A 24067-nucleotide genomic window follows, 5' to 3' on the forward strand; every position below is an offset into this window, starting at 1 on the left:
ATTCAGAACATGGCACAAAACTACTTTGCTCTTTCCCTCTCTGCCTCCAGGACCCAGGATTTCCTCTCCTGAATGTCTGGGGTCCTCAACTGTGCTTGGAGGGCAGCAGGAAAGACAGATGCTGGCAATAGGGGTGAGGGTGGTATTTGCAATGTGACTGTCCCTCTGGCTTCATGCAAAGCTCACCAAAGAACATTCCATGAAGACTGCATGTGATTTTTTCATTTGCTTTAGTGGGAAAATTAGGAAGCAGCCCAAGTGGATGAGCTCTTGCAGTACAGAAGCTTGATTATCTGCTTGACCAGTCAAAACTGATGCACATCAAGCAAGACTTCCAATCTGAAATCTCAGTTTGTGGAAAACAAAGAGTGTAAAGAATGAAGGAGAATTTAGATAAAGAAAAGTAAAAAGAAACAGGACACCTGGAAACAGGATCTGTCACCTTGTAGAGTCATTCAAAAACCCAGCTAAACTTTTATTCAGGATCAGGAAGGCAGACTTCAAGTACCTATTGCTGGAACTCAGGCCATGTCTTTGAAGAGCTTCAGCAATAGCTCTGGTATTCTACCTCTAAGTATTGTAGGAAATACTAGATAGAGCAGAGCAACACAAAAACTAAGCCTGTGTAATTGTAATCCATGGCAAAATAAACTTTTTTTTTTTTTTTTTTATTGAACCCCTTCAAGGGTTGAGTCAAACCAAGGCACACTGTCTCTGATGTCACAGCACTGGTCCAACTGGGAGTACAGAGCCTCTCCCATTCCTTGATCATTCCACTGCCCTGTACCTCTGTTTCTCTTCTTCTAACAGCAGGATCATTGTCTAGAGCAGGAGACTTGGTCATCTGCAGTCCTCTCACGCCAGCAGATGCACAGGGCTGCAGTAAACATGACAGCATAATTAATAATCAAAATTAAGTCTGGAAATGAATGCCATGACGACAATAAGCATGACATTGCAGAAATATTATTTGTGTGCCAGGCAGGTAATTGCAGACGTGCACCAGTCTGGAGCATTTTATTTGGTGGTGATAAGATAGCAGCCACAATAAAGTTAACTGTGTCTCCACTGGCTGTTTAAAGGAGAAGCGGGGGTTCTTTGACCTCTGGCATTCCAGACATCTCTCAAAATTATCAGAGCAGTCTTTTCCAGCCTTTAAACCTTTACCTGATTCTACAAATCTGCCACACGAGGTGCAAGTGTAAAGCTTAAGGGTCCTGTCCCATGTGAGGAAAGCAGCCTTCTTCATCAAAATGTTTTTAGGAGCATGACTTAAACACATTCCTGACAGTGAGAATGTTCTTAAGTCTTCCTAAAAAAGTCCTCATAAGTGACCTGTGGTTTGCCAACACATTACCTGAGGCACTGGAAACTAGGTTTGAAAACTAGATATGGACCCCTTGTCTGTAAAAAACAGTGGCCCAGCACAGACCTGTCCATGTAACACCAGTGCCTATTTTATTTCACAGCTTTCTCTATGGAGATCAGTTAGGCTAGACCAATAGAAAAGGGAAAAAATGGGGAAAAAAACAGTAAAGGGAGAAAATAGGAAAAATAGGACAAGAAAGTGAAACAAAATTTAAAAGTAAGGAGAAAGAGGAGAAGGAGAAGGAGAAGGAGAAGGAGAAGGAGAAGGAGAAGGAGAAGGAGAAGGAGAAGGAGAAGGAGAAGGAGAAGGAGAAGGAGAAGGAGAAGAGGTGAAAGAGAATGAATTAGGAAATGGTCAGGCAAAGCCAAGGAAGGGTGTTGGCTCAAGAAAAGAAAACAGCTGAGGAAAGTGTATATGATGCTGTGTCAGGAGGAGGGGAAAGAAGGCAGATAGGCTGGTTCTTGCTTCAGGAAATGAAAGAAAGATTGGGGAGATTTGTTTCTGCTTCTTCCAGAAGCTGGACAAATTTATTGGCCATGGTTAATGAGCATTTCAGATGCCTCATGAGCCCTAAAGCAATTAATGCTTAAGCATCCGTTAAGGATCTGTTGCCTCTGTCCCAAAGGAATCAGTAGAGGAAAGTGGGTTTTTTTCACCCCACAGGGATTTCAGGAAGATAAATGCCTACCTAAATAACGCATAAGTGGCTTGTACAAGTACTGAGTGATAGAGGGGACACATTACAAAGGGAAAATGCCACTGTAGTGGCAAAACTGAAAGGTAGTGACAGAAGATGGACTAATGGACACAAATTGAAAGAGTGTGAATCTAGATCAGATATTGGGAAGAAATTTTTTACTCTGAGGGCGGTGAGACACTGGCACAGGTTGCAGAGGTGTTTTATATTTGATAAAGGACTCCTGTTCTCTTGGAGACTATTTTCTTTTACAGGTAATATCCAGCTAGAGACTTTTAGTTCTGATAAAAATCAAAACGGACACAAAGTTTATCAAATAACAGTTTCAGCTATTATTATTAGAACTTTTATCTAAGGCATTCATATAAATTAGCAAAAATTTGAAATGAGATTGGAGGGAGAAATGTAACACTCCAGAAGAATGTATTTCTTACTCTTCTCTTGTAAAAATCCTGGCAGGTTCTTCATTCAGAGCTGGTTTCTCATAATTTCTAGGCTGCCGTGTGAACAAGGCAAGGACAGAGGACAACAGGACAGAGGATGGGCACAGAAGTATGAAAGCCATGCTTTTCTTTGAATCTCAAGTGCTGGACCAGTCAAAACTGGTTGACTTTTGAGTGCAAAACTTTCCTCAACGAGATACTGCTTTGTGTTATTTCCTTTATTGCACTCATCTGCTCAGGGACAGATGATATTGCACTCATCTCCTTCCTAGCACAGGCTTCAGCTCTCTGTTTGTGGCCATTCCAGACTCAAGAGACTTCTGTTTCAAGTTCAGTGAAATGTCCATGGACAGATCATATTTTCTCTAGTTTTTCCTCCAATTCTTTATCTATCTCTCCTTCAAGCGTCCAGCTTCATGTGCCAGATGACTTAATGCAAGGAGAGTGTCCCTGGGCTGCAGACAAATCATCACTCACACCAATAAGGCAAAACTTGCTCCAGGAAGAGGTGATTCTGTCATAATCAGGCTTCATAACACAACAGATGTGCCATCCTAGTACCACCCCTCACAGGACTCACTGCCCCTTTCTTTTAAGCATACCTTTAAAGCTGGGTGCTGAGAATGAGTGCTTTTGGCTACTTTTCTTTGCTGCACCTAAATTCCTTGATATTGAAGTGCCTTTACTCCTCATTTGGCTCCTCCTGTTTTGCAAGGATCCCACAATCTCCACCTTATTTTTTCATCTACCTGACCTTATATGATGACTGTTGCAGCCTGGGTTCCTCCTGAGGAGTCAGTGAAAAGGATTAAGTATTTTCTGTACAGCACTGTCTGCAATTATATGTCTCCCCTGCTGACAATGAGCCTACCCAAAAATCTGCCTCACCCAGAGGAAGAAGTGCAAATCCCTGCCTTGCAAGTGCAGACCTTGTCTTGTACTGTAGCTCTGGTTTTTCCCCTCAATCAGACAAGGTTGCACAGCTACAGGAACTACTGCTTGCACTGCAGCTTGAGAAGCAGGCTCAGAGTCTTCTAGGTAAAGACAGAGCAGCTTCTGAGCCTTATGTCAATTTCACGCAAAAGACATTTCAAATTAACCATGCAGGAGCATTTAGTGACATCAGTACTCTTAGCATCAAGTTTCTTGTGCCCATTGCTGTTGGAAGTAGATTTGCCATCCATATTCCTTACTGTAAACATGAATTGTGTCCTAAAACTTCCCATCCTCACTCTGTGGTTATGCTTGAAGATATTTCTTCCCTAAGTGTGTGCACATTGCTGCTGAATCAAACAGCACAGAAATGTTCCCATCACCATGTTGTGGTCATGTATCACTGATCTAACTGTTCACAAATCTTTATATACCTGACAACCTCATGCTTACATTTTCTTGGAGAAGAAATTGCTGTCAAGAAGGCTTTAATAACTCACTCCTTGGGCTAAGTGTTGAGGGTCAGATTGAATTTAGAAACATGTGACTATAAGCAGAGAGGAAGAGAGCTTTTTCTGCTGTGATCTGCAATACTGAGCACAAAAACCTTCAAAGGGTTTGGTCTGCATTTCAAACTTTGCTTATTGCAAGAAGCAGATTCATTTCTCTACAGCAAAGCTAACTCCAAGCCTACAATAAAGAGAGAGAGAAATGAGCTACACAAAGCTTCTGTGGAGAGTCCAGAGCAAAGCTGCCTAAAAATCTGGAGTTGCTCAAAACAAGTGCCTGAGACAAATTGTTAAAAATCAAAGCTCAAATGGAAGGTTGGGTCCAAGTCCAAACACCCCTGAAGTTCTGCAGCTCCTCAGCCCATGACATGTTTGGGAGGGGATCATCTCTCGCAGGCTGTCAGCTATTGAAAACAGGACCTGAGCATTTGTTCAGCCGTGCAGCTTCAAATTCAGACTGGCCATTATCCATCAGCTGCACTTGAGGCATGCTCACACCCTCTGTGTCCTGCAGGGGCTTTCCTGAATCAGGACCAAGAAGCAACTTAGACCTCAATAAGAAGGAGGCATCAAATCTTGCAGATAATTTTTTTCCCCTTCTCTCATCATCCCATGCCTTCCTAAAGCTAACAGAAAAACAGTTGTGTGTGCATATAAGCAGCCTGGAATCAGTGCTCTTCTGCTGGGTTCTTATGTTACATTCTTTTGTGCTACATATAATTTCCACTAGGACATTTTGTCCCCCAGGCTTCATCAGCCAGTCTATTACATCCACCCCCTCTGCACCCCCACCTCCCTCTGGTTGCATAACTTTAGCCAGGATGTTAAATTAACTCTCTTCCAGATGATTTTGACATAATCTTATTTACTTTCAAAGAGCATATGCCAGTATGCAAATACATTACTCAGCACTATCGACTCTGTACTTTCACCAAACTATTACTCTTTGTTTTTTTAACGATGGTTCACTAGATACCAGACAGGAACATTGTTGTGCCAAACAGCAGGACACTCATATCTAGCAGGACAAATCCAGTAACACTAAAAACTGGCTGGCTGGCTGGCATTTGTGAAGGTCTATGGCTAAGGGAGGAAAACAACCCATTTCCCACCTCAGCACTGCACTCCTGCTCCTTTAGTTCATGCTTTTGCCTTGTGAAGGAAATCTCAACCAGTTCCTCCAGATCTCCAGGACATGGGCAGCTACAAAAGCAAAGCCACCCAGAGTGACTTCACATTTAGCGTCTGTGTCTAAACAGCTCCCTGGCTCACAGGCACAACCCCAGCTGCCTGCTGGCTGTGTGGCAGGGCAAGAACAGCCTCACAACCCACCCCTTGTGCCTGTGCATGAGAAGGAAAGCCAGGCACAGAAGCCACAATAACAACTCTGTAACCAGGAGTCCCATATCCACATCCTGGGGTCAAGGGACACGTGTCACCCGTGGTGGTGAGGTCAGTCCTTCACAGCTCTGCTGCCCACACACAGGCAGCCACACCAAGGGCAGGTGTCCACAAGAAGGCAGGAACAGCCCCAGGCATTTGTCTTTTGGCAGGTGTAACCTCTGGGTGAAGCCTGTGTGAGTAGCACTGTCAAAACTGTGGAGTCACAACTGATTTGTGTGTCTGCCTGTGACCCAGCCACAACCAAGCTGAACAAGAACAGCAAATCCCCCCCACTCCTACCTACAGTCCTCTGCAGCAATCCCATGTCATGGGAGGTAAAGAAATCACAAAAAATGGTGGAGAAATTGGATCAGAGAATTCCTGCAGTCTGGCTTGGTAGCTACTGTGACCTACCATGGGCTTCCAAGGCACAAAACTACATTTTGCACATGATCAGAACACAGCTAAATGCACAAACGGGCACAAAAGAGCTTGAAAACAGTATTTCCAGACTGGAAAACAAAGGCACAGCAAGTAAACACAAGGAAGTGAGAAGTTCAGCTGAAATGCCAAAGCAGCAATTTGTTTGAGTTGCCTTTCTTACTGCTGTGGTGGGTCTGGGGATGGTCCTGCTGGGCTGCCTGTCCTCTTGCTGATGGGGCTGACCTATACTCATCTGTTGCTGTCAAAATTTTGGGAAAAAAAGAGACATGAAGCAGAGGGCAGGTGTCCAGAGGCTGCTTTCAAGGCTCCCCAGGCTGAGGCAGGGCTCCGGCTATTCAAGGGGAAAAAAGGCTCGTGCTGTCCTTGTTTCTTTTGCCAACACCTCAACATGGAACCACCAACGTGTGCACAGAAGAGAGGCTCTTTAGTTCAGTAAGAAACACCACTCCAGCTGCCCAGTAAATACCCTCATTTTAATAGGGCTCTGACCTTGCTAACCACATCCTACATCAATCTATTTATGGCACAGTTAAAGATAGCACAGACTTGTCACACAGAATTAGCATTTCTACTGGTTTTAATTGTTAACCAACTTGAAACTACTTTTTGAATCCTTGCTGTGTTTTTTCTTCAAGTGAGGGAAGTAGTATTTTTTTTCCTGCAGGCTCATTTCTCTCCCTCTGTTTCATGTCTGATTACATTTAGCATGGATGTTTCTGATATACTCACATGCCAAGAAAAAGTATTACTTTCTTTCATCCTTGAACAATCCAAACTCATATTTAATAACCGAAACTTGGCATGCTGATCAGTTCTCAATAAAGGCTACACATGCTTTGCCAGGGAAATATATTTAAGTAGGGCTGAACTATCTGTTCCTGAAATATTATCAGAATTGTATGGTGTGTTCTCGTCATCAAGTAAAGGGCCTTGATCTTGCTAGCAGCTTTTTTATAAATGACTTGAAAAGGTAAATTTGGCCAAACAAACAAAAAATATGGTCTTATGCTGTGCCAGTTATCTCAAATTGTTAGCCTGGGTTAAAATAATATGTCAGTGACAAAATCTTCAGTTGTAACTACAGGACACTCAGAGACTGGGAAGGGAGTGGGATCACTTTCTCTGAGGCACCACATATCCAGAACAAAGCTTTTGGGTTCATTGCTTTAAGAGAACAAGGAGGGGAAAAAATGGTGTAGCAAAAAGCTTGGGGAAGAAAAAGAAACCATCTCTTCAGCCAACTGCACTGGAATGGGCTGAGAATTCCATCTCAGCCATTTCATGGTAACCCAGGACACAACCTGTGGCTTTGGCTGCTGCTGAGCAGGACTTGCAGCCCCAGCCTGTTTCCAACACTGAGCCATCAGAAAACGCTGTGGTGTACCCTTCTGGGGGTACACAACTGATACCCACAGAGAGCCCCTGGCAGGGCTGGGAAGTACCTCAGCTCCCAAGAGCTCCTTGTCAGAGGGAGGAATTGCCAGGCACAGGCACTTTGCAGGAAGCCACCCTGTGAAGAAAGCACAGAGCCCAGCTCAGCCCTATCCTCCTCAAACCTCATGGCCATTCACCTTCAACTCCATAGTTTTTTGCTTTTTATCAATATAACACACATGAACCACACTCTGATACCATCTGCTAGTCAAGACCTAGAAATTGTACTGTAAAGCCCGCTCAGGTTTCCTTGAAACTTAACATCTCAAATAGTATTTATTTTACATGCACTACAAGTAGTCTCTGATAAACATTAAGAAAATATGTAGGGGACCTTACATTACATGAAGTAATGTTTTTCTCCCAGGTGTGTAACTAACTCACAGTCACTCTGTCAGGTGTGATTATAGGAAAGGTGCAGAAGGAAAGCACCATGAGCTTCACTCTTTTTGAAGAGAATCTGTGAAACCAATCTCTGAAGTGAAGGAGGGAGAACTGTCAAAGAACAGAGGAAAGGTTTCCACAGGATTCCTGCAGGATGCAGGAATGGAAGAGCAAATGTTAGTCTCCAGTTTTTCACTGTCCTTTTCTCGGAAAAAAAAATGAAAATAGCACCACCGAAGTCAGTGGTACCAGGTCTCACCACCTCTTACTAATCAGTTCATCTTCCCTGAATTCAGACTATCTCAGCCAAAGATCGACCAAGCAAAGCAACATCACATTACTATCCTATGTCTTTTGCTCAATTCATTTCCTGTGGATTCCCTACATAGCTCCAATAAGGTCAAAAAAAAAAAAGGAAAAAAAAAAAAAAAAAGTAAAGCTATGAGATAGGCTATTTATAAGCCTGCACAAGAAAAAAGAAGCAGGACCTCCTTTTTAACCATTTTTTTTAGCTTTTCCCTGCCTCTGCTGGAATTTGGAAGCTACCTGAGTATTTGCTAGCCTCCACAAATGGCTCATTCCTGGAATGAAGTCATGGGTCTGTGTTTACTCCCTTAAGCATTAACATGGAGATGACTCTGACTGACAGGTTCAACACTGTGACTTGACTGCTGCATGACAGGCTACTAATTTTCCTTTTCTCCAGAATTAAAAAAACAAAACGAAAAAAAAAAAAAAAAAATATTCACGTCACAGCTAATATGTTCATCACTCTCTGTTTTACTCTACACTTAAAATTGTTCCAGGCAGTGCCATTCAATCACTTTCTCTCAACAATAAAAGATTGCTTCTTTTTATCACAATACCTAGCACAACATAATTCTGGGGCTAAAAATCATCCTCCATTCCCAAACAACATTATTAAGTGAGCCCTTAACTTGAATTAAATACGAATATTTCAATATTTCATTCACAGTATTTAAATTTTCCATGTGATACTTTAAACTACTGCTCCGTTGCTTCCAACACACTGTGCTCTTGACCACTGTTAAACATCTGGCCATGGAATTAAATGTTTGTCCTTCAGGGTCATGCTTTCAGTGTGTCTGCAGAGCACTGTGGGACACAAAAGCTAGGTAGGTGTCTTCCATACCTGCATGAACTGTGCAGAAGGAAATCACAGATGGCTGAGAAAGGCTCCTGTGAAATATCAGTGCTCAGGAGAGAAGTGAGCAGTCAGTGGTGATGAGCGCACAGAAAGCAGGAGGAGGAGGATGGGCAGTAAAAAACTGCTATCATAAACTCCTGCAGCTGCCAGAGGCTGTCAATTCCAGCACCCAGGAGTGGGGTCGAATGATGAAAAGGATATAACACAGCAGCAGAAGGAAACTGAGTCAGGAAAAGTTCAGAATCACTGTCTGGAGACATCTCTTTGTCATGTCCTCTCTTAGGCTACTGGACTATGAATTCAAGCAACCCACAGCTTTTGAGTCACTGTAAAGCAGACTCAGGAACTAGGATGGGGAGGGAGCTATTGTACCCTGATGCAAATTCTTTATTCTGCAGTCTTATTGCATGTTTTTCCCCCATAAGCAAGAAGACAGCTGACCATGTACCAAGCACTCCAGGCTGCTCTTGAGAAATATCATGTGTAGCCTTCTGGACACCTGAAACACATGGGGTTTGTCTCAACAGTCATCCTGTAAAACTCCTCATGGCTTCCAAAAATTTGGGCACAGGTGAAGACATCACCAATCTTTTCCTAATTTCTGATGGCTGAAAGTCAGGCCAGTCTTTTCCCAAAAGAAAATGTGAGTGAATTCAGTTAGCATTACTTGGCAGGATACTCGTTGGGGTATGTGGGGCTCTGCCTGTCCCAAGGCTTCTCCAGGCAGTTGAGGAGGCTCTTTTCACCCAAATTATGACAGCTCTGAGATACAGAAAGGGAGTAACTTTTTTAAAAATAGAAATGGGTTTTTTCCAGACAAGATAAGGCTGGGCAGGATGGAGCTCTGAGCAATCAGGTTAAGTGCAAGGTGTCCCTGTACGTGGCAGGTTGGTTAGATCAAGATTATTTTTAAGGTCCTGTCCAACCAAAACCATTCTATGATTCTGTGATTCTACATTTAGCTACCTAAAGAAGAGAAAATTGAAGTAAATGGGGGGAATGGTGGGGGGCAGGGAGTGATACTAAAGAAAATACAGACCAGGGACAACCTGGGAGAGTCAAAACAGCAAAACTACACCAGTAATATCTGCAAAGGAGAGGCAATGCACAGGAGGCTCAGAGACACAAGTAGCCTGGAGAAAAGGAGCTCACAGAAAGCTGCAGATATTGCAAGGAACAGGTGTGCAATGATAAAATACCTCAAGGAGCAGATATGCAATGACAAGGTTTCTGCAACTGGGGTCTTGGATTAAAGGAATCTCCTCCATCTGCAATATCAAATACACCAGATGCAGTAACTTCCAAAAGATCTCTACCTATCAGCACCTCATGCCCATTTGAAAGGTGGCAGCCAGCTGATCTTACAAGAAAGAAATATGATTTGCATTTTCACAGCCCTCACATCCAGGTGATAGGTCTTGCTAGTACCTTACCGAGTTAATTAAAACTCTCTAAAATTAAAAAGGAATCTTCCTTTCCTTTACAGTCCAATCATCTTATAATATTTCCCTGGTTCATGACCAAAGCAGAGTTGGAGATTTAGGATCTCAGGATACTTCTGTGACAAAAATGTGAGCATTGAAAGGAGGAGCCACAGGACTTACATAGCCTTTTTGGTCACCAGAGTTACAATATAATGCAGAGCAGGACCACTTTACATGATGAAATGTGCAGCCACAGCTACACACACATGGATTTGGGTGTAAAGAAGGTGTCACTTGTCCAGCTGAGAAGCTTTTAGTCATGGCAAAATCTAGTTTAACTTTAAAAATCACAATTGGAACTGAAGGCCAGAGATGCCAGCTTTGTGGTAAGTCCTGCAGCACTGGCAAGATTCCTTTAGGGAAATATACAAACAAACTCTTCTTCCCCAGCCTTAGCCCACCAAAAGCTCACCCTCACAGAAGTGATTCAGTACTTCAGATAGATTTCTAGGGTCACTTTTCCTCTCTCCCTCTCTCTCTGGAGGCAGAGCTACACTCCTAATTCAGTGGGTAAGCTAGGTGTCCACTGAGTCACTGCTGCCTATTGTGTAAGACAATGGATTCGTAAAGTAAAGTAGATTTTATTGATGGAAACACGCCTTGGCAATCAGTCTTCTAAGGATAAAAATCATGGATTCGTCTCACAATGAGTATGTCTTCACTCATGAGATGCCAGCATCCAAAATTATTAACTGGTGTAAATACTCTATCTTAACTACTTGCACATTTTATTCATAGCTTTGGCTGCATTGGTTCTCTTAAGCCCCAAATCTATGCTACAAAGAGCCTAGCTAATTCACTCGAGGAGACTTTAAAGGAGTTCAGAAGCAAATACTTCTTTTTTAAAGTTCAGCTGTATAATTTCCCAGCAAATGGATGGTATTCTGCCTACCATAAAAAAAAAAAAAATTAATGTTGCAAAACCAGGCACACAACATTTGTGTGCTAACAAACTGGATGTGCCAGAACTACAGTTGCCCATGCCACCGTCTCTTGGCCCCTTTCTCTCACTGCAGGATCACAAGCTACTTCACAGAGCAGCTCTGCATCACCCATGGATTGCTTAAGGTAGGTGTTGCTCGGTGTCAGGCAGATTTATCCCTGCACTAAATTCCACCTGGGGCTTCCCATTGACTCGGCATCCCTGAAGGCCCAGCGCCTGCCAGTAGGAAGCTCTTGGCACAAAGCCTTAGGTGGAATTTAGACTGGCTGAATCTGGAGCCTAATGAGCAGCTATTCCTTATTTTGTTTCTTCCTCATTGTGCAGAGTGTGGCCCCGGGCTTCAATTACTGCATGCTATTCAAACCCTGCTCAGAATGCACCATTATTAATTTCCCCATGTTTTCTCATTACTGATTTCCTATGGCACTTCTTGTCCCCTTCCCAGGGCCCTGCGAGCACAATCTCTTTGATGGCACAAGTGAACTGAGCAGTGAATCTCACACTCAGCAAGAAGGGGCAGCTTAAACTCTTCTGCTGGTGAAGGGCACCTGTGGTGAGGTGTCCCCCAGGGCAGGAACTGTTTTGTGCCACCAGCTGTCCATGGCAAAGATTCTCTGGAAGAAATGGAGCCACCAAAACTGTCCTCCAGCTATGCCATCATTGTGCAGTGCCTATGTCAAAAATCTGAGACCAGTTGCCATATTGCTCTCATTAAGAGAGCAACGGACTGTTATCATAGAGTAATGGGCTCCTGCTGGTCCATTAACATTGGAGCAAAGCTGAAGAAATTTATGGAAACAATGTGGAAAGCCTGGTATTTACTCTCAGAGCAAGGCAGTGCTGGTCCTTTCCCCCAGTGTTCTCCTATAATGTCTTTATTCCTGTTCAAATGAGGGGAATATTTATCTAATAGTTTCCCCTGCTGGATGCAGGTGCAGGGAAACAACAGATGTTCTTTAATTTATCATAGCAAATAGTTAAGAAAGACAACTTGGGTGAATCAGCTGTCCAGGTCAATTTATCCACAATGCTGAGTGGGAGGAACCATTGAGAGATGGCAGAGGTGTTGTTTACTGTCCTGTGATTACCTAGCTCATTAGCACAAATCTAATTGCAAATACTCCTGGTTAAACTCAGGAGTACTTTGCTGCTAAGCTCTCTTATGCAAATTCAAATGTATTACACACAAGAAGCAGATATCTCCTGTATTTTCTACTTTTCTCCTATCTGGCACCTTAATTCTTTGTTAGGAAGCATGTCATCAATTCAGATTACATTCCTTAGAAGCACCACTTTTCCTGAAACAAAAAAAAACCTTGGAGCTCAAACAGGGATTTGAAAAATCCTCAAGGAGTGACAGCCAACTTTTCCTTGGTGGGTATTGAAACCTGAATCTCTGCAGTATCAGAACTTCCCTAGTAGCAAAATGCCAGTTTTTCTACATGCAAAAGAAACACTGAACACCAGAGCAGGTGTGCCAAAATCTCCCTGCTCCCATCAGCTTCAGCAACCACAAGAAAATTTAAATTAGTGAGGACATTGTTCCATTAATGACATCGCTCCATTTCGGAATTACAAGAGAGGGGTGAACTCATTTTATACTTCCACTGCTTGGGAATGTTCTGGGAAGCCAAATCTGTAGTAAGGTGCTTAATTTTTATTAACAGTGATAGATAATTAGATAAAGATTACTATTTAATAGATAAGGAACACTGAGAAAGAAGGGCCTGGGACAGGGAGGATGGGGACAATCTCTTCTGCATAGTTTTTCCATGGGTATTGAGGGGACTGGGAGATCATCAAAGAGTAAATCCCCTTCTTGCAGCAAAAAGAGTGATTCTTCCAGAGACACAGATAAATTACAAGTTCCAGAGGCTACTGGACAGCAATGCCTTAAATATGCCACAGAGATAATAATGAGAGAATCTGGTCCCGAGGAAGGAAGCAGAAAGGTGAATTAATAGTAATACAAGTTCTTGGTCTCTTCAGAGACAGCTCCACAAAGCAACTTAGCCTTCTCACAGATACATTTCCTTGCATCTTCTAGCACATACCAAACCTATCACCTATCAATGGGGACCATCTGGTTAGGCAGCAGCTGGTAATTTCTCAAATTTTCTCTATTTTTCTGTGACTCCTCCATTGGGTCTGGAAAAATATAATGCATCAGTCTCATACATTTAAAAAAAAATCACAGACAAATAAATAACCAAGAATTCATCCTCTCTCTTCACTGTGTGTGAGTGTCCCCACATTACATGCAGGACTTTGAAAAGGATGCTCATTGTGGAGTTTTTGTTTGCACCAGTCCCACTGTGGGAGCCACTCATTTAAGTCATTTTTAAGAGTTTGGGGAGCATCTAAATTCAAAGATGGGGCAAACCCATTAAAGTCAATAACAGATGGGGCTAACCCATCAGAGCAAGGATGCCTATGCTTGATCAAAAAAAAAAAAAAAAAAAAAAAAAAGCTCTTTGTTTTCCATGAGCAGCTCAAGGTATTTTTGCCTCTTAGAGGAATTCAACAACCCTTGGATTGTTTGAAAGCAGAAAGTTGCTGCATACAAGTGATCCTGGGTGGTGCTAAATTGTGTGAGGGCAGTGGTTGCCTCTGCCAGCGGCTGAGGTTGAATGGATGCTACCAGATGGGGGAATCAGCACCTCTGGAATCTCAGACAGGAGTTATCACTGGGGAAAACTGGGAGTTTACTGGGGAAAATTCAGTGGAAATCACAACCTGACCTCTCAGCTTATCACTGCCAAGCCCACCACTAAACCACATCCCATAGCCACATGTCTTTTAAACACCTCTTAGAAAAGTAACATAACTATCAACAAGATATGGCCAGGCAGGTGAGAACAAGTCTGACCACGGGCACTGCTGACATTCTTAGCATGAACATTTACGACCCCAAGTGTGCCTGTGCCATCTGTGTATGTACACACTTGCTACTGCTTGAAACCTGCCTGGAACTGCTCACAATCTTCAGAGATGTGACCTTTGCACTGTACTAATAATCTATAAGTATAACTGCCAGCTGAGCAGAGGTTTATTTCTGTTTAACAAAAACAAAGTAACCCGTGCAGGAGCAGATAAATAAAGGCTGAGCTCAGTTGTGCTTGGTGAGGAATACACAATACACGGCAAAAAACCAAATCCCCAAGGACAGGTGTCCCTGAAGGAGAGGCCAGAAGAGCAGTTTGGTGGCCATAGCTCTGGGCTGTCTCATCCTCCTGGGTGAGCAGAGATCCTGTGGGAGGAGGATGAATCCTCAGCGCTGCACTCCCCCTCTCCAGAGCATGCCTTGCACAGCAGGTGTTGGTGTGAGGTCTCACAACTTCCCTCTCTCTTGGCTGCAGTGCAGCTAATTTGGGTGGCATGGGACATAAGAAACCCTCCAGATACTGCATCTCCTCAAATTTCACCTGCTCTCCAGAAGCCTTGTAAGGGTAAAATGCAGCACAGCACCAAGGATTATGGAATCGCTACTTTTGATGAATCAGCAACAGGGATTTTATTGGATGTAACCCAGCATCATGTGTTTGTTCCCAGTTCCCCTTTCATTATGTTGTGCCAGGAATGGAACAGGAGTCCTGGCATCTCCTGGCCCTGTAGCTGCAGGGACAACATACTGCAATCCCAAAATTTTCCGGAAAGCCATCTTCTTGTCTGACACCAGTAACTGTAACACAGTCTTTCCCAAAGCCTGCAGTCCCTGATGCCATCAGCTGCTCCCACAGACACCCAAATCAAAGGGGATAAGCTGCACACCGAGGCTCCTGCGAGCCAGTTTGTTGAAAATTGAGTTCCAAATTTAAGCTTTAAAATAAACATATCAAGATAAACAGATTGGTCTTTGTTTCAGGCACAATCAGCTCAACTGTTTTTTTCATTTTGTTGATGTTCTTAATGTTTTTCAGTGTGTGATGCCATTTCCTGAGGACTGTCTCTGCTCCAGAAACCTGTGCTCTTCCTTGGCTTCTCTCTCTGCCTTTTGTGGTTTACACACACAGGTGACCAGTTTAGCACTGACTCAGGCTGGACACTAAGGCCTTTCACTCGGTCATTTTTACTTTGCTCTACACTTGGGCCACCAGTACAAGTTGTTTGCACCAGGCAGTAATTCTTCTGCCAAAATGGGTGAGCAGCACCAGTGGCAAGTCTAGGGCAACCCCACTCCCACAGTGAGATGTGGTAAATGTGGGACAAACCTCCTCTTTCCACCTAGGGAGGGAGAGAAACACGGAGAGGCCACAGCAGTCTGGCACAGCGAGGGTTGCAGCAAACTCCTTTCTGTCCCAGCACAGCATCATCTGCAAAAATGCCATTTCACATCCCAAGGCAAGAGGGGACACAAATTCTGTGCAATTCTCTATCTGTGTTATGCAATCCCCAAAGCTGGCTTTGAACAGCACAGAAACATGCTGTGTTCTCAGTGGAAGGAAAGTTTTAGAGAAAATTGGGAAATTTGGAGCAAACTGAGACTTGGGAGAAATGGTCAGCTGGCGACAGAAGGCATGTTAAAATAAATCTGTCCTAAGAAAACAGCACTTAGGTTGTTATGTAGGCTGGAAAAGCATTAGTTGTGAGCAGTTGCAAACTTCATGCATTTAATTTCCACACTGAGGACCATTAAATCTCAGTCTTTATCAGTCAAGGGAGGAAATCACTACTGTGCTTCATTAGTGAAAAAAAAAAAAAAAGTGTTGATGTTTATGTGGGATGTTCAAATGCAGGTGTCATTGGATTTACCAATTCCTGCAAGCGTCCACTTTTTTAAGCACCCTGTCAACACTTACACAATTAAAAATCAAGACTCTGATGAAAGTGGGCCACATCTTTTTAACATGAAATTTACACATACCTCACACATGTCTGCCTGAATTATCCAGAAACATGGCAATCAAATATAATTTAATGAAAGATTGTGAAAGCAAACCTGTTTTATTTCAGTCCACAATATTCAAAACTTCTCTTCCTGGAACCCATGAAGTTCTGGCATTTATTTCAAAGATATCAGATCACTTATCTGCTTCTGAAGCATTCTTGTTCTCCTATTTCTAATAAGAGATGTGATTTTAATTTTGATGTTGGCCTCAAGTGATCCCGAGTTTGAAATTTGGACCAGGAAAATGCTGCATTGCTTGGGAGATCTGTAAATTAACAAACTTACAGTGAGAGGAAACAAATGAAAAATAACTTATGAGGAAGAAGTATTCAGAGAGCTGCAAACCCCCACTTCAGGGGCTTTCTCCTCAGACTAAGCTAGAGGGGAGGTTTGGACCTACAACCGTTTGCATTCAGTTCCCCCACAAGCACTCAGAGTGCTTGTCAGAGAGTCTTAGAGCACAGGCCATGCATGAGAGTCATAGCTGGGACCTACTCCGAGGGGCTGAGCAGACCCCCAGCCCTGCACCTCCGAACGGGGAAGGGACCTCCCTTCCCTTCCTGGCCCTCATCTCCCCACACTAATCCTTTTTGTACCTGTGGTTCCTGGCACATCCTCTGCCAAGACATGGACTTTGAGCAGAGGAAAAGAAAAAAAAAAAAAAAAAAACCCACACCAAAAAACCACAACGCTCTGCTTTTTAGTGCCAAAGTTATTAATAATTAACATTCATAACACAAAACCGGTAAAACCGGTTCGGCAAATATAGAAAATAAAACCCGGCGTTTTATTATTATTTTAGGGTTTAATTTAGTCATCGTAAGTTACTCGGGCTCATGTTTGCAAATCACGCAGAGCTGGGACTTCACCCCTCCGGCCCGACCAGTTCTGGAGAGCAGCCGACGGCGCCGGGGGGCAGCGGGGCGGCTGCCGGGCGGGGACCGCCCTCAGACCCCACTGCTCGCATCGGGACAGCGCCGGGGGGTCGGGACACGGCCCGCCGGGGCTCCCCGCCGCACGGGGGGCAGCACGGAGCCCATCGGGGAGCGCCAGGACACGGCCCGTCGGGGCTGCGCGGCGCCGGGGCGCGGCGCCGGCTCGCCATTGCCCTCTGGAGGAGCCCGTGCCGTTCTTTGCGGTTGCCCGCGAGGCTGTGCTAAATTTGGGGATTGTTCTGTAGTTTTATTTAATGTCTCTTTTTTTTTTTCTTTTTTAATTTTACTTTTATATTTATTTTATTTTACGGACTATTCCCAGCTTCGCACCCACCGCGCCTTCGGCACCGCCGGGAGGAGTGGGGGTTGCCCGACCGCGGCTCCTCGGACCGCCAGGACCCGGTGATAGAGGAGTCGAGAATAGCCCAGGGCTGGCACGGGCCGTGTGAAGGACCGCACCGTCGGGGCGGTTCGGAAAATGAACAAAAAGGAGAAAGAAAAAAGAGTAAAAAAAAAAAAAAAAAAAAAAAAAAAAAAAAAAAAAAAAAAAAATTAAAACAAACAAACAAACAAACAAACAAACAAAAACCAAAGAGGAAAAAAAGAGAAAAAAATGAAAACGGGAAAAGAAAAATAGGGAAGAAATAAGAAAAAAAATACAAAGAAAGTTAAAGAAAAACTAAAGAAAACGAAAAATAAGAAGATGCAAGGCTAGGAGGAAGGCGGAGAAGCAGAGGGCTTCGCCGGCCGCTCGGGATGCTCCGTTCCACCTCCTTCCCTTCCACGCGAGGCCGATTCCCGACGGGAGTTCCCACCCCGCCGCCGGTGCGGCAGCCCCCGCGGCACGCGGGCATCCCCGGCGCGTGTGTCTCCGTGTCCCGCCCTCCCGCGCTCCCGTCACTGCCCGCGTCACGGGGCGCTCGGGGCGGAGCCCCCGCCCTTTCTGAGCACTCCTCGGACCCGTCCCGCCCCGTCCCCCCCTTTTCCCCACATGTCCGTTTTGTGTCGCCGTCGCCATGGCGGCGGGGGCGGCGCGCCCGCGAAGTGAGGTGATAAGAGGGAGCGGCGGCGACAGGACCGCGCAGTGCTGAGCGGGGCGCGGCGGCGGAGCGTGCTCGGTGCATCCCTCCTTCCACCTACCCCTCTTTCCCCCACTGGCACCACCGCGTCCCGTCCGTCCTGCCCGGCTCCCCACATGGCCACGGCTCCTCGGGAAACGTCTCACGCCGCCGCCCTGCCGGTGCCGGAGTCGCGTTGCCGGGCGGCGGCCGCCGCCTCCTCCTCCTCGTCCCCGCGGCGCCGCTAGCGCCCCGCGCCCCGCTCCGCGCAGCGCCGAGCTAGAAGAAGAAGCAGCGGCAGGGCACTCCCGCGGCACCGGCTCCGCGCGGCTGGACGGCGCGTCCCTGCCACCTCGCCTCCCTCTGCTCCGCGCCGGCGCTCGGAACCACGGCGGCGGCGGCGGCTCGGCGGGACGCCCCGGCACGGATGCGGTGGGTGCCGGGTGCGGCTGCCGCCTTCCCTCCCTCCGTCCCTTCCCTGCCGGGCCGCCGGCTGACACCGCTGTGTCTCCCCACCGCAGGCAGCCCCCCGGCGAGTGCGAGATGGCGCTTAGCGGCACGCTCCTACCCTCCATCGCCACCTTCGCGGCGGGCGCCGCGGGCCGTGAGAAGGCGGCGCGGCCCGCGGGCCCCGGCAACGTGAGTATCGGCGCCGCGGCACGGACGGGGCCGGGCGGGACGGGACGGGGCCGGGCAGGGCGGGGGCCGTCGGGGCGGGCGCGGCGCCGCGCGGCCGGGGCTGAGCCGTGCGAATGTCCCCGCAGCGCTGGCGGGAGGAGCTGTCGCAGCTGAAGCGGCCGCCGCCGGCGCTGTCGGCGAGGCCGGTGGAGACGCCACCGTCGGAGCTGGAAGGCGCCGCCGCTCTCGGGCCCCGCCGTGACGCCGAAGAGTTCAATGAGCTGCTGGACTTCGACTTCATACTCTCCAACTCGCTCATGCACCAGGAGCCCGCCGCCGCCGTAGTGGTGGCCCCCGCCGCCACCCCGGCCCCCAGCGCCAGCCCCTGCCCCGCCGGGCCCTTCGCCTACCCGCTGCCGCGGCCCGAGCCTGCCGGTCTCCTCTACGGCGGCGGCTGCGACGGGGCGCCCGCCGCCGGGTCCGCCGCGCCCTTCAACCTGGCCGACATCACCGACGTGTCCCCTTCGGGAGGCTTCGTGGCCGAGCTGATGCGGCCAGACCTGGACGCGGTGTACCTGCCAGCGCCGGCCGCGCTGCCGCCCCTGGCCAGCCTGCAGGGCAAGTTCGTGGTGAAGGCGGTGGGCGACTACAGCCACCCGGGGCTTAGCCCCAAGAGCGGCCCCGCCGCTCCGCCGTCCGGCGCCGATGGCCCCGGCGCGCCCTACACCTCCCTGCCGCGGATGTGCCCCAAAATCAAGCAGGAGGCCGCGCCGCCGTGCACCCTGGCACCACCACCGCCGCCGCCGCACGGAAGCAGCCCCCGAGGAGCGCCCCAGCACGACTTCGCCCTGGGTAGCCGCCCGCTGCCCGCCCGGAGTACGCCGTCACTGGGGCCCGAGGAGATGCTGAGCGGCAGAGACTGTCTCCCCGCCACGCCAGGGCTGGGCCACCCGCCGCTGCCCCCGGGGTACCCCCCGGCTCCTGGCTACCCCACCTTCCTGCCCGAGCAGCTTTCTCCCAGCGCGCTCCAGTACCAAGGTGAGTCCCTGCGGTGCTGGGGCAGCAGCTGTCCCAGCTTGGGCGCTGGCTGTGCTCACCCCTCCCTGTCCGCCTTTAGAGCTGATGCCGCCGGGGAGCTGCCTGCCTGAGGAGGCCAAGCCTAAGAGGGGACGCCGGTCGTGGCCTAGGAAAAGGACGGCCACACACACCTGTGACTATGCGGGCTGCGGCAAAACCTACACCAAGAGCTCTCATCTCAAGGCGCATCTGAGAACCCACACAGGTTAGTCCCAGCGCCGGGGTCAGGGGGATGTCCTGGCTTGAGGGGCACGGGGTATGACCCTTGGACAGTGGAAGGGCGTGAGCACAGGAGCTGGGTTAAAAGCAACAAGACTTTCACTTGCTGGGTTTCCGGGCTATTTTTTTTCCCTTCCCCCTTGGCTACGTGAAGTCCTGAGCAGTCTTAACTTATTGGCTTGACATTTTGCTTAATGGTTCAGAGTGACTCAGATGTGGGAGCAGGTGGGTTTCTTGCCAAGTCAGAGTTCGTTACTTCTCTCTTGCTATGTGGCTAGCAAATTAGCAGGTAGCTGGCAGCCGGCTGGGCTTTGTTGCTCTGAATTGTGTTGGCCCACTTCAGAGAAGGCAGCAGCCCTCTCTTGAAGATAACTACTTTCTTTGCTGGTGGTTATGTGCTTCACACACTCACTCCTGTCTTGTCTGGCTGTAAGGGCAAGGGGTTGTGCATTTCTGCAAGCTGTAGCTCCCTTTTTGGGAAAACCGAGATAGATTCCCTGAAGAGAAGAGGCTTTCAGCTGAGCTGGCAGCACTGATGGGGTGCCTCACCCACTTGTAGGACATCTTCCCCTTCACCAGCAGAGTTTAACTGTTGATTGTCCACTGCTAGAATTGGGATAAAATCTACCCAAAGTGTGTATGTGAGTCCAGTCTCTAACTCTGCAGCTGAGTGCCGAGTTGCAGGAACTGAGCTTGTGAAAGCAGGCACAGCACACGGGTTTCGCCAGTGTGGGCATTCCGTAACAGTGACTAAACAACCTGGGAATTTGCCTAATTTGAATCCCTGGGTTGTGAACCTGATTCAAAACTTTCTCCTGAAGGGGAGATGGGAAAGGGAAAATATACTGGCTCTGCAGTAGTTAGGCTACGTCTACAGATAATGGCAGAAAGGGGAAAAAAAATTGGGCAAATGATGAGTGAACATCTGTCCCAAGCCAGTCAACACCATCCCCAGGATGTGTAAGACAGGGAGTTTGTAATTGCTGGGGAAGCTCATCTTGCCATCAACAGTAGTTTTTGTATAATGAAGACACTAGCAAGGCTGAGTCCTTAATCAGGCCGAGCTAATGAAAACAGTTTCCGGCTGTTTTTTCATTCTTGAGACCTACAATTATCTAAATACGTTGTCTGCTGAGCTATTTCTGGTTGCTATTTGATTGTGTAACACCGCCAGCAAAAACACAAACTCAGGTGCTCTGAAGTCTCATGTGCAAGGCAATGAAAAGGAGCATTTTAGTGAAGATTTAAGTGACACTAGCATTTCATAGCACCTGTACATCTTGAAAAGACAGCCTTGCTCTTTTAGTCTTTGCAGTTTGTTTGCAACTGCTTCATGAAGTTCGTTGCATTTGACCACCCTTTGTTTTTCTAGGACAGCTGCTTGAAAGAAGGTGCTAAAAGTGGTAGCCACAAAAAAAAACCCAAAACCCTAACTCACGTGTTCACTGCTTGTTTTTTGGGTTTTTTTTTACAGGTGAGAAGCCTTATCACTGTGACTGGGAAGGCTGCGGGTGGAAGTTTGCCCGATCCGATGAACTCACTCGTCACTACAGAAAACACACAGGCCACCGCCCTTTCCAGTGCCAGCGCTGTGACAGAGCTTTCTCCAGGTCGGACCACCTCGCCTTACACATGAAGCGGCACTTCTGATGTGGGAAAGCAGTGGATCTTTCCCCCGACTGCTGCAGAGATTCAGTATTTACAGCACAAGGACTGTCTTCCACAAGATGGGGAGAACTCATTTTAAGCACTACAGATAATCGAGGTGAAGTCTTCCAAAGAGTGGAAAAGAGGGATAACTGTATACGGACATTGCAGCTTTCTTTTTTTCTAGTTATACACTTAAGAGAACCAAAGACATTGTGGGTCAATGACTGGATCTTCTATCATTCCATTTGTAAATCCAACTTGAATTATTTCTGGACTACAGAATGCCAAGGAGTGACTGGAAGTCACGGATATCAGGGTTAAACAGACTGTATGTAGTTTGGAGGGTGGGGATATTACACAGGGAAATTACATTCCCTTAATTTCCTTTCAATGCAATATTAGATGTACATGTCATCTTGTACTTTCTCTTTTTTTATTTTTTTTCCTTCTAAAAGCCATTACAATGTTAAAAGAGGAGGAAAAATTCAGGTACAGAATTATACTTTAAAAGCCAATTTCGTGGTGCTTAGTGACTGTTGGTTCTAGAGGTACCAAAAACAGGAAGCCAAAGTTCTCAAACTGCTGCATATCTGACAAGGAACTATTTTTTATCTTCCGATAGCCAATTATGACCTAAATCAGGTGAATAAACCTGGTTTATTTTTTTTGTTAAGAAGAAAACTTTATGCAGACAGTCTGTAATGCACTGTGGTTTCGATGTGCAATAGTTTGTACAATGGTTTATTCCCAAATATGCCTTAAGCAGAACAAATGTTTTCTATATAGTTCTTTACATAATAAATATGTAATATAAATTTAAGCAAACTTCTATTTTGTATATTTGTAAACTACGAAGTAATAATGAACATTTTGTTGGAATTTGTATTTTGCGTATTCAAGGTGAAAATAAGTTTTAAATAAACCTATAATATTTTATCTGCATGGTTGCTCTAGTTTTTTCCTGTGTATGAACATGGCCAAAGAAAGTTTGTTAGTATTTATTGGTGGTTGACTTTACCAAGGTGAAGAGCGGGTAGTGGCAAATCCTTGTAGTCTCAAGACTCTGAAAGACAGGATTGTGTAAGTACAGTGCTGATGTAACATCTCGTTTTAGGGAAAAAGGTGTATGGAAAGTTTTTGCTCTGGATGTTGAGTTGCTGCTTATCTCACCTGCGTGGGTAAAACTGTAATTTACCATTTTTAAAGTAACTGAGTTTAAATTATTTTTTAGAGGACATAGTTCTGTTGAGGATGTAAGACCTTGTGCATCTAATAATAACAAATCCTAGAAATAATTTTTTTTTCCTTAGCAATCTTTTCAGCAATTAAGGATTCCCCTCTTCATTGCCTTGGATTTCTTAGGCAAGCCCGTGTAACCACCTTAGTGTGAGCAAAGGAAAACCCACACAGTAATGTCGAGCAAAGGATTGAACCTGGCTTGGAGAATAAACGGCACATGCACAAAACGCTGCTTAACCATCACCTGCACGGAGTTTTCCTTTGAAACCTGCTCTGTCCTGGGAACCCAGTCACTCAAGGAAGGGCCAGGATTCCTGCAGGAATGCACACGTAGCCAGGGAAGACTGACCATGCAGGGACTGAGGACGTGTTGCTGCGAGGTCCCCGGCGTCCCTACAGCAGCGCGTGCCATGCTGCAGCTCTGGGGGCAGTGAGCCTGCCCCGGGTCATTGCCAGCCCCGTGGTGCTTCTCCTTTGGGACCTCATTGTTCCAGCTGCCTTACAGATTGTGTAGCAAACATGATTTCCACATTAATGCCGGGTGAATAGGATCTGGTTTTCTCACTACGCTTCGATAAAAGGGAAGAAGCGATTCCTCTTCAGCTGATTTATAATGTCTGTCACCTACAAATTTGGGTGTATGTGGTGCCCAATAAAGCTGAGAAAAAAAAACAGGCAAGAGGCTTTTGTATCTTTGTACTACTTAAAACAAAAGTGGCAATATCAATTTTTTATGTCCGAATGTGCCTTTGGAATGCTACTAAAGTTCACATTTTGATGTGGTGTTTGTTTGGGGACCGTTGCCATTTCTCCCTCAGTTTGTGTAAGTATTATAATGATGCAGAAAATATTTCTCACCCCTTATCGCCTAGGCATGCTTTGTCTGAAAGCTATCTTTGTTGACTTGGTTTGTAGGTAACACAGGGAGTAGGGAATGTCTTGTTTGGTTTGCAAATAGCAAGCATTTAAAGCTAAATTAAAGTTATGAGTCATTCTTTATCTGAAGCTTTTTCCATGTGAAAACTTTTTTACAATTAAGCCAGGCATTTTTTTACCTCCTCTGTTGCTCTGCCTGTGAATTCTGGATGAGAGATCCAAGGTCAGTATTGAAGCTGGCGTGTGCTGAGGGCCTGCAATGTCGTTGTCCCATCCGATAATGCCAGGGCAAGCTTGGTAGGTGTAAGATCTCCTT

At 46.3% G+C, this 24067-nt stretch overlaps 1 protein-coding gene and 1 long non-coding RNA gene across 2 annotated transcripts; one reads left to right on the top strand and one right to left on the bottom strand.

Moving 5' to 3' along the window:
- Positions 1 to 714: 714 nt before the first annotated feature.
- LOC128821645 (uncharacterized) lies at positions 715 to 9991 on the bottom strand. Its single transcript, XR_008441179.1, has 5 exons — positions 8750 to 9991; positions 7221 to 7288; positions 5939 to 6016; positions 2501 to 3296; positions 715 to 877 (listed from the first exon to the last, which is right to left on the bottom strand). It is a non-coding gene; the product is annotated as an uncharacterized LOC128821645 (long non-coding RNA).
- An 8097-nt stretch (positions 9992 to 18088) lies between these two features.
- Positions 18089 to 22572, top strand: KLF4 (KLF transcription factor 4). The gene is made up of 5 exons (XM_054002834.1): positions 18089 to 18504; positions 18594 to 18711; positions 18837 to 19728; positions 19808 to 19972; positions 21461 to 22572. Exons 1-5 carry the CDS (start codon positions 18500 to 18502, stop codon positions 21634 to 21636), a joined length of 1356 nt encoding a protein of 451 aa, XP_053858809.1. The 5' UTR covers positions 18089 to 18499; the 3' UTR covers positions 21637 to 22572.
- The last annotated feature ends 1495 nt before the right edge of the window (positions 22573 to 24067 follow it).

This window comes from Vidua macroura, chromosome Z (genome assembly GCF_024509145.1).
Source record: "Vidua macroura isolate BioBank_ID:100142 chromosome Z, ASM2450914v1, whole genome shotgun sequence".
Lineage (NCBI taxonomy): Eukaryota > Metazoa > Chordata > Aves > Passeriformes > Viduidae > Vidua > Vidua macroura.